The following is a 20,609-nucleotide window of genomic DNA, read 5'->3' as shown; positions in this document are numbered from 1 at the left end:
CTCTTTTTGTAAAAAATTATTTCATTTATTTTTGGCGGCGTTGGGTCTTTGTTGCTGTGCGCAGGCTTCCTCTAGTTGCAGCGAGCGGGGGCTACTCTTCGTTGTGGTGCGCGGACTTCTCATTGCAGAGCGGCTTCTCTTGTTGCGGAGCACAGGCTCTAGGTGTGCGGGCTTCAGTAGTTGTGGCACGTAGGCTCAGTAGTTGTGGCTCGCAGACTCTAGAGCACAGGCTCAGTAGTTGTGGAGAACGGGCTTAGTTGCTCTGTGGCATGTGGGATCTTCCTGGACCAGGGCTTGAACCCGTGTCCCCTGTGTTGGCAGGCGGATTCTTAACCACCGTGCCACCAGGAAAGTCCCTTGAGTCCCTCTTATAAAACAGTGTTAACATTTCAAGAAATCTAAAATGTTTCACAGGGCACAATGCCTTAGAGGGGATGCCAAGTCTCAAAACCGCCAGACTCAGCCTGGTCTTCAGTAACTAAGGAAGGAAACTCTCCTTACCACTCTCCCTGTTGGCTGTGGATCTCAGCTTTGGCATCCCAGCCTGGAACAGTCCTCCCAAACCGGGTGGTCCACCCCCTCCAAAACTCCCACTGCCGCCTCCGCCACCACCACCAGCTCCTTTAGGTTCTGCAGAAGGAAGAAAACACAGCCTTTACACATGTATGAAGACACCACCAGAGAACTTTACCAGTCCTCGCCCAAGTAAACAATCACAATATAACAGGGAGCTGGCAGAACCTAAGCCCATGGTGGACACCTGGAATTTCATTAAAGGGTAGGACTTTAAGGATTCACCCTATCCTCCATCAGAAAAGCAGAGGGTTCTTTCTACTCCAGGGCAGTCGCAAGCCCAGAGGTAGAAGAATCAGTAATAGATAATGACTTTCCCCTGCTTGGCTGGCTGCCACATGAGTTAATATCTATTGTGTATCATAGGATTTGGTAAATAAAAGTATCTTCAAAGAAAGAAAGTCTTAAGGGAGGAGACGCAATAAAAGGTGAGAAGAAAGGAAACAGTAAAAATAAAGGAGAAGAAAATAAAATATCCCATAATTTTGCTTCATTGAAATACCCACTTTTTTGGTGTATTTTTCCCTGCCAGGTTTTGGTGTTTTTTTTTGTTTTTTCATTTTACATATTTTTTCTCACGACCAAATTCACTACATAGTTTTCAGCCTGCTTTTTTCAGTCAATACTTTATTGTTAGCATTTCCCATGTCACTAAATATTTTTTGAAAACATGAGTTTAAAGGATTGCATTGTGTTTTAGAACACTGAATGTACTGTAATTTATTTATCCATCTACCTATTTGATGGCCTTCCGGGTTGATTTCAATTTTTTAATATCATAAAACCCAACAGTAGACTTTAACATTTTTTAAATCTTTGCAACTTGAGACGATGCAAAGATTTTGTTTTATTTTGCATTTGTTGCCAAAAAACTGTGAAAGATTTCAAAATAGGCAAACAAGAAAACAAGAAAAAAAAGGAAGAAGAAAGAAAAAGATTACTAAGTATCCAGTCTAGCCTTCTGGGTTATTTCCCATTGCCTTTGAGCTAGTCTGCAACTCTATTAAATTGTACAAAACTGATAATAATGCAAATGATATTTGTCCATAGAAATGCATATTGGTTGTGTTCAGTGTCATGCAATTGATTGACCTGTTTTGCACCTATTTGTAAATTCATTTCAACACTCACCTGCCTACATATGTGTGGTACTTCGAATTCTCCTTTGAATTGATAACATTATATTGGTTCCCTCATTAATTAATGAGCTAAATAAAATCTTTGATATATGTTTATTTTATATCTGTATTAGAGCCATGATTATACCCTCTTTAAAAAACTGTCTCTTAACAATTTATGTATGTATATATGTTTTATGAGGTTAAGTACTGTTTAAAGTTCTACCCCTGGAAAACCTTGTTGAGTCTTTGGTAAGTATTACACGAGATCTACAAATTAATCTGGGAGAACTGACACTTTCATGATATTTAGACTTTATGGAAACCTGGTATATTTTCCCATGTCTTCTGATTTATTCAGTAAAGTTTTGTAATTTTCATGATGTGGGTCACCCATAGTTCTTTTAGAGTCACTTCAAATACATTTTTGTTTGTTGAAATTATGAAAGGAATGTTTTTCCTACTATATTTTGGATTTGGTTATTATTGGCATCAGGAAATTTCATTTGATATCTAATAAATCACTTTCCTGCATTTTCAGAATTAAAATTTATTTTTTACCTTGGATTTTCTAGTAGACAAATGCTCTGCAAATAATAAAGGTAAGGTGTATGCCTTCTTTTCTAGGAGTTGTGTATCTTATTTCTGTTTTATATAAGAAATTACTTTGATGACTGAGCTTCCATAACAGTGTAAGTTATTAATGTTTTATTAATTTAACGACAATTTATTTTAAAATAATTATAAAGAATAAATATACATTTATATATTTATCTTAAACATAAATTATTAACATTATTAGTATTTTAAAAATAAAGGAAATCATGTTTTGATTTTAATGAGAATGCCTCTAATGTTTCAAAGTTACATTTTTTTTAAAATAAATTTATTTATTTATTTTTGGCTGCACTGGGTCTTCGTTCTTGTGTGCGGGCTTTCTCTAGTTGTGGCGAGCGGGGGCTACTCTTCGTTGTGGTGCATGGGCTTCTCATTGAGGTGGCTTCTCTTGTTGCGGAGCACAGGCTCTAGAGCACAGGCTCAGTAGTTGTGGCGCACGGGCTTAGTTGTTCGGCGGCATGTGGGGGTCTTCCTGGATCAGGGCTCGACCTCGTGTCCCCTGCATTGGCAGGCAGATTCTTAACCACTGCACCACCAGGGAAACCCCCAAGTTACATACTTTGAAATAACTTTTGAAATAACTTTTTTTTCTAAGTATTCGTGGTTAGCAAGGATCCTTCCACTCTGGGTTTTTAAGACTTTCTTATGGCATGGAATTTTATCAAATGCCTATCCAGGATCTGCTGAGATCATTATATGGTTTTCCTTATTTGATATGATGGATATATAGACTTTCTAACATTAAAAATGAGACAAACTCTGGATTTGGTGAATTATTTTTTTTAACATACTATTGAATTAGAGTTTTTGGAGTTTTAGTTAGTATCCTCTCATCTGTGATCATAAGTGGTTTATAGTAGGGTTTCTTAGCCTTGGAACTACGGACATTTGGGGGTCAGATAATTCTTTGTTGTGGGTGACCATCTTGTTCCCTGTAGAATGTTTACAGCATCCCTGGCCTCTACCCACTAGGTGTCAGTAGGAACCCTCCCTCACCAAGTTGTGATAACTATAAATGCCTCCAGGCATTGCCACGTGTCCCCTGAGACACTGATACACCAGCTTTCTTTCTGTATATATGCTGCCTTTGTCATGTTTTGATACTAAGATCATGCCAATCTCATTATACCTAACAGATAGCTTTCCATGTCTTCCTACATTTAGGAATGATTTATATAGCATTTGAATTTGTTGTTTCTTAAAATCTGAAATAATTTTCTGATAAAATCATCTGGCTCTAAAGCTTTTTAGAGAAAAAGTAATTTGATAAAGTTTTCAACTTTTTCCTTGCTCACTGAAGCTTCATGAATGATTTTTGGTAAATTTGTACTTTTCTTAAAAAGTTAAATTCTTTAAGAATAACTTCATTGTAGCATCCTTAATTTTAGAAAATCTGCTTTGAATCTTTTATTTAATCTGCTTTCTGAGCTCTATTTATTCATTTGTGTTTTCTTTTTTTCTGGATTAGATTGATCATAAGTCTGTGTCAGCTCTGTATCTTTTCTAGGTGTGGAACTTTCTGGGATACTTATGGGAACTCTGCTGATAGAAGAAACAATCTGATACTGAACTCACAAGAATTACTTCGCCTAGTACGCTATATCAAATTAGAATAACCATTTCTGGAAGTGCATGCAAAATTGCTTCCATATAAAATTTAAAAGTTTTACTCATTTAAATTATTGCCAATAATATTAATAATGCCCTTGACATTAAAATGTTATTGGTTGATGAACGATGCATTCTGCAATACTGCATTTCATAGGACATCTTTACCTGGTATTGAACATTCAAAGAGATCGATGAACTTGTTCTATCAGACATCGTCCACTAGTGTTCTTAACTTGCAACAGTTGTACAGCTTTCCGATAGAGAAGCTACACTAGTTGAGGACAGCTAACTGGCTCTAGGTCACTCTGCTAACAATTAAATTGGAGGACAAAGCTGACCTCAAGAGTTATATCCTATATAACCATGGTCAACATTTTGACATAGAACCCAGGGAGGTTTCACCTGCAAACAAATACAAAACCATGGATGGACTTTGCCACTTGCAAAGAGCTTCTAACAACAGTGTTAGCGTCCAGTTAAGTTCATGAACAAGGGCATGCATTGGGTTGCATCTGGTGTCCACAAGGCAAAGTGCATTCTTAAACATCACTGAGCAGATGGGAGGGAGAACTAACACTCTTTTCCATTTAATGAGAGAAGTGTATCTTGAAGAATATAATGAACTTCCACTAGTGGATTCAGGACTAGGCCCCAGACTGTCCATTCTCCTTCAACATCTAGGGAATTCTCCAGAGCCTAGGCTCCCTCTCGTAGTGGAGAGAACCACTGGGCTCTGGTCTAGAGGTTGGCAGTTTGTGGAGTTCCTCTGGCCCCATCCCAGGCACCATGATTCAATGGGTATTGGACCAGAGCTCCCCAGAAAGAAGCGACTGGGCTGGGCAACCCCAGGGAGAACCTTGTGACACAGATCAGGAAAACTAAGCAATTGACTATACAATAACCACACCATTTTGTGGGCATTCTGACCCAGAGGTAAGACTTCATCGAAAGTCAAAGACCCTCTAGTTCCACTGAGGTGTGGTGCATTCCATCTGCACCACCTTGCCTGGTAACAGAGCAAAACTCAAAGGCCTTTGTCTTGGTCTTCCTCTTTTCCACCTTCCTCCCTCACCAATGTTCTCACCTAACACTGATCTTTCTCTTCTACTCGTTAGGCACTTTTCCTAGAAATTCCTCCACTTGGCTAAAATCCTACATCGTTATTCACTTGTCTCCAAACTCCCTCTGGTGAGTTTAGGACAGTCTAATTCCTGTTGAGTCCAAGTGGCATCTGTGGTCGAGGATGAATTCTGGGCACATCTGGCTGGCAGTGGAAATGTGTGAGGAGTGTGAGATGATAGTCTTGAGGCCTGATAATTAACTTCCGGTAGATTCTAGCCATCTGTAATGTTTCATTCTGTTGTAAATGTTAATAAGTAGCCCTGTATGGTGGGTACTTGTTTGTTTACACATACCCTGCCTTGTTCCAGAAAGTATCTCAGATTTATGATGGGTCAATGAGCAAAGCTGTGATCTCATTTCCTCTCTCTCTAACCCCCTAATAATCATAACTACACTTGAATTATACATTCCAGGCAACAAAACACTTTCAGAAGCATTGTCTCATTTGATGCTCACAACAAGCTTGTGAGGGTAGTAGAACAGGTATTATCTCCATTTTACAAATGAAGACAAAGGGTTGGAGATGGTCAGGGCTCGAACCTACATCCTTTGATTCCAAGACTAGGGCTCTTTCCATATTTCATGCTGCCTTTTGCGCTGTGGTAAGATGAGCAAAGGGTTAATTTCCAGAAAGTGCTGTAAAGAGTTGTGAATAATTCAGAGAATTGCTGCTGTGTGTGTCTTGGACAAAGAATTATTATACTGGCTTCCTGCAGCATTAGAGGGAACCCAAGCCAGAGCCATGGCCTACAATGAGTGATACAGTCCCTTATTCTGCTAGCTTTGCAGCTGTTGTTAACCAAAAAAAAAAAAAAAAATTTTTTTTTTTGGTGGGAAGAGTAGAGTTGATTGTTAGGTCATAAACCATTTATCTCCATGGAAAATAACTTTTTTCACTTACTGTCCAATATCGGTGCACTTCTGTCATTGGTGACTGTCTTCTTTAGTTTCTTCCCTTTGTTGATGTCAGAGAGAAGAGCATTTCTCCCAGCCTGCTCTGACTTATTCAAGGTAGGCTTTTCTGTATTGGCCTGAAACGAAACACGCAAACTCGTATTCATCTTTTGAATTAAAATCGTGTAGTACAACACTCGGTGGGGACAGCTAGCGCATTGGGAGCTTGTTATTAAGATTCTTGGCAATAGGCTGTAAATTCTCTACAAGTTTTAGACCCGATGTCACTCTTTTTAAGACCCAGACATTTGGGAGCAGATGCAGCAATACATTACATTCATTTTTAATGCAGGAAGAGTCACTCCCTGATAAAAGTCTCTGAAAATTCAGACCACAATCTGGCCGTAACCAACAGAGCAAGGGGTGGATGGCTAGAGACGAGCAGGGAATTTTAAGTCTGAGAGGAATTTGCAGGATACTATGAGGCTTCATCCTCTAGAATGTTCTCTGAAGAACATCTCTTTCTTGTCTTTTGGAACTAACCTGGTGCTAGAGGAGAATTGTCTTTATCAAAAAGGCTCAGCTGTATTTTTTTTTAATCCACCAAAATTTTAGAAAATAATTCCCTCTGGTTACACTGACAAGAGATTTTTTTCTTTTTAATTTAAGGCAGATTGGAGGTATAATTTACAAATAGTAAAATCACCCTTTTAGTGTACAGTCCTGTGAATTCTGACAAACATATACAATCGTGTAGCCACCGCCACAGTCAAGATATACAACATTTCCATTACCCCCCAACTCCCTTCATGTTCCTCTGGGCTAAGGTGTTCCTGATGTTTAATCCCTTTAAAAATTTTTTTTATTTTTAAATTCTTTTCCATTATGGTTTATTACAGGATATTGAACATAGTTCCCTAATCCCTTTGAAAGCTTAGCCCACAGAGACTGCACAGCTGACAATGGTGCTGCTTTAAAACCTTTGGGGGGACTTCCCTGGCGGTCCAGTGGTCAAGACTCCGTGCTTCCACTGCAGGGGTGTGGGGTTGATCCCTGGTCGGGGAACTAAGATCCCACAAGCTGCGATGAGCAGCCAAAAAATAAAAAATAAATAAATAAATAAAACCTTTGGGTATTTTCTATAATTTCAGAATTCCTGGGAAAGATTCTTACTGTGAAATTGGGATTTTGTTTTTTCAGGGTTCTTTTAGGGAGTGGGAACACTAAGACGCCAGCAAATGGACTCGGAAGTAGGCGTGTGTCTGTCACACTTGGAAACTGGCTTGGTCTGGCCTGGTCCTGGGGAGAGTCGTCTTCCCCAAACCCAGTGGTACTTCTGGCAGCCGTGAGAGTCCTTTGAGGCTCGCCCCAGCCCTTCTGAAAGGCTCTGATTTCACAGATGCCAGCAAGGGCCACAAGGAGTAAACCTGGGCAAGTTTAGCTTGATACCTGACCCAGCTATTTATTAGAGGCAGAGGGAGAGCTAAGAAAAACCCTGAAGCAGGCTAAACAGAATCTCTGTGTATGAAACTGAAAGTGTCTTAGTTAAATTACAAAGTAGTACTTGCTCACGATAATAACAGCTAACATTTATATAGCTTTTACTGTGGGTCACGCACCGTTTTTAGCATTTTAAGTATACTAATTCATCAACCCTGTGAGTCATGACTTTCATTTTAGAGTCAAGGAAACTGAGGCACAGGGAAGTTAAATCATCAACCCAGTTACCCAGCTGGTAAGAGGAGGAGCTCGGATTCAAAGCCTGGCAGCCTGACTCCGGAGCCTTCCCTATAACCTGACAGAAGGATAAACGCGGGGTCTAGAATGCCCTTCCCCGGAAATGGGGAGGTGTTAAAGAGTACAAACTTGCAACTAAAACATGAATAAGTTCTGGAAATCTAAGGTACAGCATAGTGATTATAGTTAACAATGCTGTATTATATACTTCAAAGCTGTTAAGAGACCAGAACTTAGATGTTCTCACCACAAAAAAGAAATGATAATTATGTGATGTGATAGAGGCATTAGCTAAAACTATGGTGGTAATTATAATACATAAATGTATCAAATCAATGTGCTGTCCACCTTAAATTTATACAATGTTATATGTCAATTATATCTCAGTTGAAAAAAAATTAATAAATAAAATGCCCTTTCCCCACTGGCCTCCAACCCTCCTCTGAAGCAAGCCTGTTAAGAGCTTCTTGGCAGTCAGTTCCAGAAACGCTCTTTGCATATACAGTTCGCTTTTGCTAATAGGATCATCCTCTATTGTTCTGAAACTTCTTTTTATAACTTAACAACATGCCTTGGACATCTTAGAAAGAGCTTTTTGAATTACCTATTGTCTTCGTTTTAAGGATTAAAAATCCTGAGGCGTCTAGAGGTTAAGCGCCACGTCCACGTTGGTTCTCTTCATGGTTTTGGATCAGCAGCCCTCCCTGGCCTCCTGTTCTGCCTCAAAATTTATTTTGACACCTGACCTCCTTGGGTGCTGACTTATCTCTTGACTGTGCTGTTCCACTGGATGGTGTCCTACGATGGCCACCAACCTTTCCATCTTCTCGTCTCTATATCCTGTCTCTCTAGGATCTTGCTTTTAGTCAGGTAATAATGGATAGAAATGAGTGGATAGGATAAACCAGGGTGTCCCAAACTTCAACCATTCTGGTACAACTTTTGTGACTTTTGTCATCTTCTCATGCTACCTGTGTTATTATTTAATATTTTTCATTAAGTTAATTCACTATATTATTTACTATACTATTTCTCAGTGAACATTTCTTTTAAATTAACTCACTATTAAACCCTGGGTGTGCCAGTTATAACTTTTAGAATACATATTAAACACGAGCATTAAAATTAAAAAAAAAAATCAAGGCACATACGACTCAGCAGTGGTGCAAAACCTATACTTTTGGGGAAATATAAACTAGTCCTTCTATGCTAGCCAGATCACAGCTTTTCAAACTTATCTAAGGGAAGGACGAATTTTTAAGAAAAAAATTTCCAATCCGTCATGGACCAATATTTTGTAAAATAACAATGACTTATTAGAAAAATGAATCCGTTTAAAAAAGACACACAAAATACAATCTTAGAAACAATAGACATAACACCACTATCAGATTGCTATAAGTGTTTCTAAGCGCTTACTCTAAATTTCTGTACTTATTTTTTGGGGACTCTAACCAGGAGTTGGAGGATCACACTTGGAATAGCAATGAGCTAATCAATGGTCTCTTCTTCCAACTAGGTTCCAGCCTTAGATGGGTTATAAAAAATGTGTACCATGGAAGCCCAGGCAAGAGACTTTTCCTCTCTGAGCTCCAGTTTCCTCAAGTGAAAAGTGAAGGGCCCATCACTGGGAGGCTCCTTAGCAGCGAAGGCCTCACATACTGGGGGGATGCGTCTGGGAGACCTTCCGTATCACTGCGGGGAGGGCTGCCGGCTTCCTGGAAGAGGGTGCACTAACTTCTGAGGATGGGTCCATCAGGGGGCCAGGATGAGCCCAGAGAAGAAATTCCTTAGGAAAGTACACACGGAACTGCGAGGATGGATTTAAAGGGCGAAGTAAGTGGGAGGGGGGGAGGGGGGAGTGGAAGATGGGGGTTATTTGTCAAAAACAGAGAGGGAAGAAAGATGGCGAAAGGCAGAGAAAAAGAAAGTGAGTCTGGAGGACACTTTAATGGATGCATTTTCAGACAGGCAGACTGGGTCTCTGGACTATCCTGCCCAGATGTTAAAGGCTAGAAGCTGAAAACAGTGCAGGCTGGGCAGAACCGCTCCTGCCAACCGTCTTGGGCCAGCATGTTCAAATGAACAGGACGTGTCTCCTTGATGGAGGAGGCAGAGGAAACCTAACTAAGCCACATTCCACGCGTGTCCTATGCATCACATGAGACCTTAGACTACAAAACATTTTCGTATTGTTATCTGCTGCATCTCAGGCTCTGGCTTATTTACTGCAGCACCTGGAAAGCTTACCATATCATTCATATTTAAGCCAGAATGTGAATACACTGAAAACAAATACACGTGTGCCAGGTTCAATTTTGTTTAGCTTGCTTCGTGCATGGGCCATGGATGGGGAGAATCACTCACCAGAGAAAACGTGGGCGGTGGCGGGGGTGCTGGAGGGGGCGGTACGGGCATCCTGGATAGTTACGTTTTCAGCAGTCTGGCTGACAAATCTGTAAAAACAAAAAGAAACAAAGCACCATCACGTATTAGACTTCTTAGTAATACTCCATCCTAATCTTCCTTCCCGCTTTCCCGTCAAAGTGGCAGCTATTCACGAAGCCCACCTTTTATAAGAGGTGGAATTGCTTTACGGCATGGCTAGGATGTTACTATTCTGGAAGGAGGTCAGCAGGGAAGGCTTCTCAGCCGAAGTGCCTGGAGATACTGGAAGCAAAACCCAGTGCCTCATGCTGCTCAATCCCACCACCACCAAAGCAGGTTGGGGGAAGGACCCTGGCCTGCCGCCCGAGTAAGCTGGGAGGTTACTAGGAAACGGCTAGAAATGTATCCTGGCCAAGTCCGATGTTCAAGTGGCTCCTCTTCACTCATCTCCATGGCGCAGCCCTCTCCCGTTCTCCCGCCAACTCCGTGCCCGCGCTTTTCTTCTCCAACATTCCTGACGTTTCTTCTCCACTCCGCTGCTTTTCTTCTCTGAGATTCCTGACATTTGTCTAGGTCTGGGTAGCACCCAGGAATGCAAAGATGAATCTATATTTCTATACTTGCCCTCAAAGTTCTTACAGTCCTCCGGGGAAAGGAGATGGGAGTACGGGAAGATAAGATGGGCAAGGAGGCTGGATTCCTACCTCTATGCTACTTGGCATTTCCTTACAGGATCCAAGTGGAAAAAAGGGGGGGAAAAAAGAGAGGAGGAATCAAACCTCTGACTCTGGGCTGTTTACTACCAAAAGGCTTCCTTAGAAAGGATTTCTGCATAGTCTAATTGCTCTGGGGACAAAGGGAAGGCCAGACTCCGCGGCGGTGAGACAGCGTAGGGAAGCCCTGGTGGGTAGCAGCGGCGAAGGGGGCAGCCTGGCAAACATGAGGGGCTGAAGAAACAATGGCAAGGACGTGCCCCCAGAGCTGTGCCAGCAATGAACCCTGTCTCCCTTTCCCCCAGTCCTCGGAGTCCCATCCCTGGGTCTAAGCGGAAGCCCCAGGCCGCAGCCCTCACCCACCTACTCACCCCTCAGTATCCCAGCTTCTCCCACCCAGATCTTGCCACTCCTGGATCAGCAGCGCTCCCGGATTGGCAGCGGGGCATCACCCAGAGCTGTTAGAAACATCAAATCTCAGTCCCTCTGCCTGCACTGCATTTGTTTCCGCATTTTCACAAGATCCCTGGGTGATTCATATGCATTTGAGAACCCTGGTGGTAGAGCCTTAAACCAAGTGAGCAGCCTGGAACACTGACCACCTGAATAACATTGTTTCTGTGGAACATGTGTCCTGAATTTCAAACCTCAGAATTATCTTTTATTTTCAATAGTCTCTTAATTGCAGAAAACAACCTCTTAGAATTTAAAGTATTAGGGAATTCCCTGGGGGTCCAGTGGTTAGGATTCTGCACTTCCACTGCTGGGGGCCCAGGTTCGATCCCTGGTCGGGAAACCAAGACCCCACAAGTCACATGGCATGGCCAAAAGAAAAAACAATTTAAAGTATTAACTTAGTTCAACCACTGAAAGTTAACGTGGAAAACTTATACCTTGAAACAAATACAGATGACCCTTGAACAACGGGTCCACTTAGATGTGGATTGTTTTCAACAGTAAACATCATAGTACGATACCATCCATGGGTAGTTGAATCCGACGATGCGGAATCCGGGTGCAGAGGACCCGTGGATACAGAGGGCTGACTGCGTGCAGAGGGTCGTTGCCCCTAACCCCCGCATCGTTCAAGGGTCAGCTGTTACTTTCCATAGAAGTTTTGCTGGATGGATGGCTTGCTTTCTGTGACAGTAACGGAATGGAAAAGCTAAGAGGACATGGCCAAACTTGTCAAAGCTACTGGAAGACAGGAATCAAGAGAGCTTCTGACAGTTCTATTCTGAGTGCCATCTAGAAAATGAAATTTAAAAAACTCTGGAGCAGCAAGAGCTGCTCTCATCTATTAACAGTCAAGTGGATGATAAAGGGCACTTTATTTCTGTCGTCTTGAATACTTATGACCACACTGCAAACTAGCATAATTCCACCCATTTTACAGAGGAGGACGCTGGGACTCAGAGAAATTAATAACTCGCTAAAAGACCCGCGAAACTCATTCACATCAAGTCCTTTTGATCCCTGCTCTTCTTAGATAAGCATTTTTAGGCAGGTAAAGGGCTAACTAGTACTGCAGCTCACCTGTAAACTCGGTCAGAATCCGGTTTTCAATAAGAGCCTGTCTCAGACAGGGGTTCTTTTAAAATCTGTTCCTTACATTGGTCTTTTCTGGGTGACACCAATCGGTCCCCCGTGGGGCTACACGGGCAGTGTAATAAGGAGGGCTGGGGGGGCCTGTGTTTGGAGGCCTATGAAGGGGGTGCTCCAGCTGCAGGGGCACCTCCAGAAGCCTCAGGGTTGTGTCCTAGGACCAGGAGGAAGGACGGGGATCTGAAACGGGATTCAGGCCCAACTAACTGTCAGAGCTGCTATGGCCAAAGCAATGGTCTGAACAGCTGAGGAGGGAGCTAACCAAGTAAGGGGTGGCCGGGTCCACCCAGAGGGCCCAAGAGATGGGCTCCATGGGACAGGCTGTCCACGTGCTCAGTGGATGAAAGGCCCCTCAACACTCCATTGTGTCAGGTTCTACGCTCACCAGCTAACCTGCCATCCTGTTAATCCTAATACTGAGGAAGAAGTGGATTCCGATCAGCTACCGGGAACCTCTTACGGGTTTGCTTCTCATAAACCAGTCTCTGGTTGCAAAGATAAAACTGAACTTCTGTATGCCTGAGGGGCCAGATGATGGAACAGGGACACTCTCAGGGGACTGCCACCCTGTAAGGCCTCTTTAATCTAAGTATTTTACAGTTTTCTGTCGTTGCTATTATGGCTCTCTCTGTGCATTAACTGACTTATAAATAAACCTCTGGAGCACAGAGGCTGGGCCTGCCCCTGCCCCGCCCCCTCCGATAAACAACTGGGAGAGGATCTGCGGGTGGGCGCTCTCACCGACACCTTGATCTTTGACTTCCGACCTCCAGAAATGTGAGATAACAAAATTCTGCTGTTCGAGCCACCCAGTCTGTGGTACTTTGATATGGCAGCCCTAGCAAATGATAAACACAGTTTCAACAATACATGTTATCTATCATGTCTGCTATCCACAGTGAAAATTATAAGATAATAGCTTTTGAATAAAATCCATCAATTGATTTCTCACCCAAACTATCTCTGGATTGTCTGTCATACGTTAAAGAAATTAAAAGTCAACCGGAGGGGGGACTTCCCTGGTGGTCCAGTGGTAAAGAACCTGCCTTCCAATGCAGGGGATGTGGGTTCGATCGCTGGTAGGGGAACTAAGATCCCACATGCTGCGGGCCAACTAAGCCCACATGCCACAACTACTGAGCTCCCGTGCCTCAACTGGAACCCGCAGGCCGCAAACTACAGAACCCACATGCCCTGGAGCCCACACGCCACAACTAGAGAAGAGAAAATCGACGTGCCACAATGAACAGCCCACATGCCTCAACTAAGACCCGACACAGCCTAAATAAATAAATAGATAAAACATATATTAAAAAAATCCTGAACCCTAGGGAACATGAGTGATTACCAAAGTTTTATTTAATAACTGAATCCCTAAAAAAGTCAACAAATTTTTGGTGGAAACTATTGAGATGAGGGGAGGGATCTACCAATAAACCTTTCATAAAGGAATTGATTCTTTGGGTTGAGAGAACAGAGTAGAATATTTTACATAAATGACTTCAAAAATCCACTAATTGAGGCTTCCCTGGTGGCGCAGCGGTTGAGAATCTGCCTGCCAATGCAGGGGACACGGGTTCGAGCCCTGGTCTGGGAAGATCCCACATGCCACGGAGCAACTGGGTCCGTGAGCCACAACTACTGAGCCTGCGCGTCTGGAGCCTGTGCTCCGCAACAAGAGAGGCCGCGATAGTGAGAGGCCCGCACACCACGATGAAGAGTGGCCCCCACTGGCCACAACTAGAGAAAGCCCTCACACAGAAACGAAGACCCAACACAGCCATAAATAAATAAATTAATAAATTTTTAAAAATCCACTAATTGGCTCTTCTTTGTCACCTACACACACGTACATATATACACACAATATACATCAATATTTAGAAATTCTGGAATTTCCTAGTTCTGTGAGAGACATGGATGATTTTGTTGGTTTTACTACACTTCTAGTAGGTCAGCATCATGGTTTAATGATGCTGGACAGTGGACAGCATCACACACTGACCCTAGATCAACCAGGGTAGCTGGTGGCCCCGAGCCATCTGCTCAATGTGTAATACTGGTTATGGGGAACACCTTGTGAGAGAGTGAATTGCTCCCCACCCTACTGTGACGTAGTCCCCCAACAGCATGGACAACTGGACACTCAGTCAGAGCCCAGAGTTCAGTCCAGAGTTGCCCCAGGAAACTTATGCTTTCTTCTTCAATATGCTCATCTAAGAAAGCAGAATTATCTCTGAAGGTAAAATGATCAAGAGAACTGGCAAATTATTTAAATAAACTGTTTCTTAGTTTCTTCCAACCAATGTCAAATTCATTCTAGATTATGTCATGTGAGGCCCACACTACAGAATGACAGGAAGAGGGGAGAGATTTCCAGCACTGTCCAATGAAATAATCCTCAGAAGGCCGGCCTCTAATCCTGAAGACGTGGGTGTGAATCGGCCAAGTTCTAGCAGAGAAGATAAGAAGCAGGTTTATCCAGTTATGTTTTATCACAATTTTGGACCATTCAAAAATATAAAGCATTTTGCTATGCAAATCTTGCCAAAAGTCACCCTTAAATACTATTCTACCTAAAATGAATGGGAGAAAAGTAAACTTTTTGTTCAGAAAAGGTTGAATTCATCACTGTGTGTGTGTGGGGGGGTGGGGTACAGGGAAAGGACATAATAGAAATAATACAACTGAAAAGATCCTAACGTCCAATGTTCTCTTGCCCTCATTACTTTCTATTCTCTATCTTATTTTTATTTATATTCCTTGATATTTTACTTTATATATAATGCTCTTAACTCTTTTTCATGTATATATTTCTTCTGTGCTCTTGGTGTCTTCAGGTTAGATTTTTGAGAATTTTTTTTCTGCTTCCAAAAGTAGCATATATTCATTTAGAAAATTATAAACAATATAAAAATACAAAGATGAAAATAAAACACGACAGTTGTATTTAACCGTTGAAGGAAGCATTTGATAATAATTAAGTATTAGGTGAAAAAGGGTTGGGGTTGATAATACCCAGAGATAATTCTTGTTAACTTTTTGATGTGTATTTTTCCAGCTTTTATACACAAACACACACATACCTCTTTGTATCTATATAAATACACACATGCACAACTGTTTGACCAATAAATATTAACAGAAGGAAATTTATAATACATACAACTTGACAGTGTTTTAATAAGGAAAGGCCCTTAAATTCATATCGAGTTATTGCAGCCATAAAAAAAAGATTGCAAAGGCATTCATTATAAAGGTAATGAATCTACTCCAAGTTATACCGTTAAAATAAAATCATTTAGCGAAAACTCAAATTGCTGCTAACACTGGTAGTTTGGGGATTCCTACTCATGATTATTTTGGGTTCTATTCTTTAGAAACTCCTCCAAGAGACAAACTTAGTTGGATGTGTATAAGATCTGCAAACCATCAGAACTAATTAAGATGAAGTTGGCTTTGTTCTTCAACTTCCTGTAAAAATGCTCAACAGGAAAATTGATGCTCACAGCAAACCACAGCCATCCTGTTTCTTTAGCAGTCTTTTCACAGCTGCAGTTGCCCGTAGTTTCTATTTTCTGATACCAGGCCCAGTGCAACAGCTCAGTGCCCCACCCCCAAGCCCGGCATGTCGTTTTTGGCCATTTTAGCAACTTTTAATACGTTTGCATAAAGTTTGTTTCTATTATTGTGACTCTTCCTCTCCTCAGTCCAAGCTCCAGAGGGCTGAAGGCAATGAGGCAATCAATGCAAGAGGAGAAGCAGAAAAGGCTGCTCAACCCAAGAAGAAGCCAAAGGTAGAGAAGAGAAACAAGCTTTCCTTTATAAGCAAAGCAACTGCCTCACCTAGTTCATAATCATTGTTTTTCTCAATCTGAGCTGTACACGGGACCCCTCATTTCTCAAAATGTACTTGCTCTTTTCTCCGTTGATCATCATTTAAGGCAATAGCTTAAGTGAATTCTGCTTACGGGCTGTCTTCTCAATGGTAAGGGTTTGTGTCTCTGCTGTACTTGGAGGGTCCCTGGCTATTTCAGAAACACTTCTTTTAGATAAAGAGTTGGATAATTTGGGGAGTAGGGGGGATTTTTCAGAGAAGACATTTTGAAGCATTACAATGTCATTACGATTAGAGGGGAGCTTGGACACAAACCCACAATTTTATTGTAAGAGTAACTGCTGGGGAAATAAAGGTTGCTATGAAGTAAAATTATTTTTTAATACGTTGTCCTACATGTTTAATTGAAAAATTAGTGCAGATTCATAGACAGCTAAACCCTCTCAAAAATGAGAAAATGAAGGTAAGTTCAATGACCCACCTACTTGTCCTTGTTTAACTATGGGAAAGGGAAGAGAAATCTTTTCTACTTTATGCACTTAACTAAAAAGTACCAATTTGCCTCCCACAACTTCCCATCTCTAACAAGTACTGGTGGTGGTTTTTTTTTTAGTACTCTCTTTAAGGGCCTCAAATCTCAAAACTACGTTTCCCTAAATCCTCAGCACCACATTTAGTTTTACCAGATGATTAAGATCTGCCCCTCCCTGTTCTCCACTACACACACACACACACACACACACACACACACACACACTCATGCACACATACTCACAGCATATAGGTCAACAAACTCAACATATCTTATTCATTTAACCATTGAAAGTGTAGCCTCATAATATAAGTAGAAGAGTCACCACATTTACTTCTGAAAAGGTCAGGAGACTTAGAAAGGAAATGGTCTTACCTGAGATTATTCACGTAAAGATATTTACTGTGGCTGTGACATTTAAAACAAAGCATTTGTACAATCCCAGATTCTCGGGATTAGAAAAGGACATCTTGTGGCTTCCTAACTGTACTTACGAAAAAAGCTCTTGAAATTACAGTTAGTTGTTAGTGGCCTTGGGCAAATTGCTTAGCCTAAGTCCAGTTCCCACAATAAAATGGCGAGAAGGGTACCGACTCAACAGGACTATTCAAGAGTTAAATGAGGGGCGTCCCTGGTGGCGCAGTGGTTGAGAGTCTGCCTGCTGATGCGGGGGACATGGGTTCGTGCCCCGGTCTGGGAAGATCCCACATGCCGCGGAGCGGCTGGGCCCGTGAGCCATGGCCGCTGAGCCTGCGCGTCCGGAGCCTGTGCTCGGCAACGGGAGAGGCCACAACAGTGAGAGGCCCGCGTACCGCAAAAAAAAAAAAAAAAAAAAGTTAAATGAGGCAAGTGCTAACTAAGTATTAGCATTTAAAAAAAATAAAATAAGCAAAAGTCAAGAGCCTAACATACAGTGAGCGCTCAATAAACACTGTCTTTTCCTTTTTTTAACCATGAGAAAGAGAAACCACGAGCTGATGATGTAGCCTACATGTGCACACCCATGCAAACTTCTGCATTACAAATGATGGCAAAGGGAGGTGCATATAAAGTGCACTTTAAATTTCTCAGAAAAGCACACTAATTAAGGCATTACTTATTCTAGTATTCTTTTTTTCAGTTTTAATTTTCAGGACTCAGGGTTGCAAAATACAGACAGAGTTATTTGATAGTTCAGGGGAAATGCTCTTTTCAACAATAAGTAAATGTATGACAATTTGGAAAAACAAAAATGAGTCAAACCTTAAAGCAGGAACGAATCACAATTTAAATAGCCAGAAACTCCCAACGAAAATGACGTGTTCATGAAATGTTAAGCAGACTCCAAAAGTGCGTAAAACTTGAAAGGTCCAGGAATTAGGTAGCTCACTTCCTCTTACATTTTAGCACAGGTTGGGGAACTTCCAGCCTATAGGGAAGATCTAGAATTTGATTTCGTCAACGATCAGAGTGAAATTGCTGCTGGACCCCAGGGAAAATTCTTCACCATGGGAAGGTCTCTGAATACTGCAGTTCATTCAGAGTATGTGTAATCCTTAAAAGTTTAGATATTAGAGTAATTGAAGAGCTGTGAGCAATTAACCAACAGGTGAACTTTTCCAAGAGCATCAGAAAACCACCTATGATTTTAGATAAATCATTTAACCTCTTTAGACTATAAAAGGAGAATTTCGACTAAATGATGTTCCAGTTCAGAAGCAACATAACTTTATGAAGTTAACGCATAATGTTAGACCCACAGCCCAAGTGACTAGTAAGGGTATGGTTTCCACACTAATGGACCTCAAAATCTTTTTCAGGCTTCTCATCTTCCTCTCTCACTATCCTGTCTTATTCTTTATCCTGCTTTCCCACTATCTTTCTCTCTACCAAGCTGTCCTACTTTTCTTAATTAGAACCCTCCTATAGTCTTTTCTTCGTTTTACCACTTGTCTATTTTCTACTGTATACACTAGTTATGCCACTGCATTATTTAAAAGAACTTATACTTATTGACCAAAGTTGTGCCCTCTTAACTTTTTAAAGCTTTATTTTACATTTCTCCATGGGGTAAAAGGAATATAAGTCAAGTTGCTTTTTCATATATGCCCCAAAGAAAAAAAAAGCATTTTTTTGATACAAAAAAGTTTCCTTAATCCTGCTCTGTAGATCTCTGGGTACACCGTTTGAAATACGAAAATTACAATTATTTTATGTCAGAATATTAATCATATTAAATGTAACTAGTTACAATGAATGCTGCAGAATTTGATTAGCAATAGTAATCGTGCACCGCACTGTTAGGATGTTGAACAGAATGATTCTAAAAGACAAACTGTCCTAAAAGACTCTGCTTAGAAATGGTTTGGGATCTGAACTTAAGTAACAGGTTTGTAGCAACAGACTGGCAAGAGCTTAGCTCCACGGTACTTTCCTTTGAAGCTTCCAGTGGCTCCTTTTGCTTGAAAAGCACTTACTGTTGTCGGCCAAAGTGACAATTCAAAGGCAGTCATGTGGACAATTGCACCATCCACCGAAAGGATACAGTTACTGACATAAACCCCCATTTTAAATGGCAGAAGAAATTCCTGTGGATCCAAACTTGCCCAGTGGTCAGGAAAAATTCTCCTGAAAATCTCGCTTACATTTTGGTTCAAAACGCAAGTTCTAAATTGCCCACAATCACTATAGCAGTGAAACTAGTCCTGTGTGCAACAGGACTCGACCACATGGTACTCTACTGAAAAATTAAACAACTTTATCTCAACATACTATGGTCCACCAAAAGCCATCGAGTCCTTCCCTCTAACTGAATAAAGGAAATACATTTAGTTTGAATATAATCTTTCTTACCGTTAAAGGATACTGCAGGAAGGCATGATCAGGGACACAGGCAGACAGGGAGCAAGTAAGATATGAGAGAGAAAACCGTCCCTGAGAAAGGCATCATCTTCTAACGCAAACGTGGGGTCGTTTTTGGACAGCCGTTTTGGACAAGCTCTGGCCTCTCGTTAAATGTGACACACTGAGTCAGAGGCAGACATCCTTCTGTGGTTATTCACTTCCTGTCTGATTAATTTGTTGCTTGTTCCTTCCTCCTTTTATGCAGAAAAAAAGGCTAGATAGGTTTTACTTCAGAAGCAAGCAAGAAGAAACCCCTAAATTTGGAAAATTAATTGTTTCTCCTTCCCATCAGGTGTAACATACCTTTTGGTACAAGAGGAGACAAGAGGGACAAGAGGAGATGAGCACCTCCATCTGGTCAACAGCCCAACTTTATTCTAGACACCTCCACAAAAACACCTGCTCACGGAACGTGAGATTCCTTCAAGAAATTCCATGCTAAAGCGTCACTCTCGATATTGATGATAACATTTAGGATTAAGGGAAAGAGTCACTCAAGAACTAAAAGCTCTGAGCAGCACTAATAAATAACATAAGTGATCCTTCCTCATCTACAGAGCGGGGTAGGGAGTAAGTTATAAACGCAGGTGAAGAGAGCTAGTCAGGTGTAGGAAGGCAAATGAGTTTTGAAACGCGATTTTGGTGCTTCGCTTTATTGTGCTTTGCAGATATTACATTTTATTTTATTTTTTTTAAAGTACCAAAATTGTATTTATTTAAAATTCATATTACACTGAGAAAACTCTTACTTTCAAGGCATTTCCAATAATTTGGTTAATAACTTCAGTGCATCTCTTTGTAGTCCCACAAATTCTCATTAAATCCTGTTTCCCTCTTTAAACTGTTTGGAACGTGGGATTTTTAAACCTTGGCCCATCACTGGTTTGACTCTATGGAAGTAATTTATTCTCTTGAGATTATGGTCTTCAGGGATTAAGTATGTCTAAGGACTTTCTAACAAAAGCCATAAATATTCA

The 20,609-nt window shown here is 41.3% G+C and overlaps 1 protein-coding gene across 3 annotated transcripts in view; it reads right to left on the bottom strand.

Annotated features, from left to right (window-relative positions):
* WIPF1 (WAS/WASL interacting protein family member 1) overlaps positions 1–20,609 on the bottom strand; it is a 114,917-nt gene that overhangs the window by 14,938 nt on the left and 79,370 nt on the right. For 2 of the 3 annotated variants that reach the window (XM_060016558.1, XM_060016560.1), the window contains exons 2-4: positions 10,041–10,129; positions 5,944–6,073; positions 502–630 (exon numbers count right to left, since the gene is read on the bottom strand). In XM_060016558.1, coding sequence (XP_059872541.1) covers positions 502–630; positions 5,944–6,073; positions 10,041–10,091 — 310 coding nt within the window. In that variant the 5' untranslated portion in view covers positions 10,092–10,129. Of the gene's footprint in view, positions 1–501; positions 631–5,943; positions 6,074–10,040; positions 10,130–19,581; positions 19,740–20,609 lie in introns of those variants that run through there. The other variant, XM_060016559.1, reaches the window with a different exon arrangement.

The sequence above is a fragment of the Delphinus delphis genome, chromosome 7 (assembly GCF_949987515.2).
Source record: "Delphinus delphis chromosome 7, mDelDel1.2, whole genome shotgun sequence".
NCBI lineage: Eukaryota > Metazoa > Chordata > Mammalia > Artiodactyla > Delphinidae > Delphinus > Delphinus delphis.
Note: the sequence above shows the minus strand (reverse complement) of the source record. Positions and strands in the feature narration are given on the sequence as shown.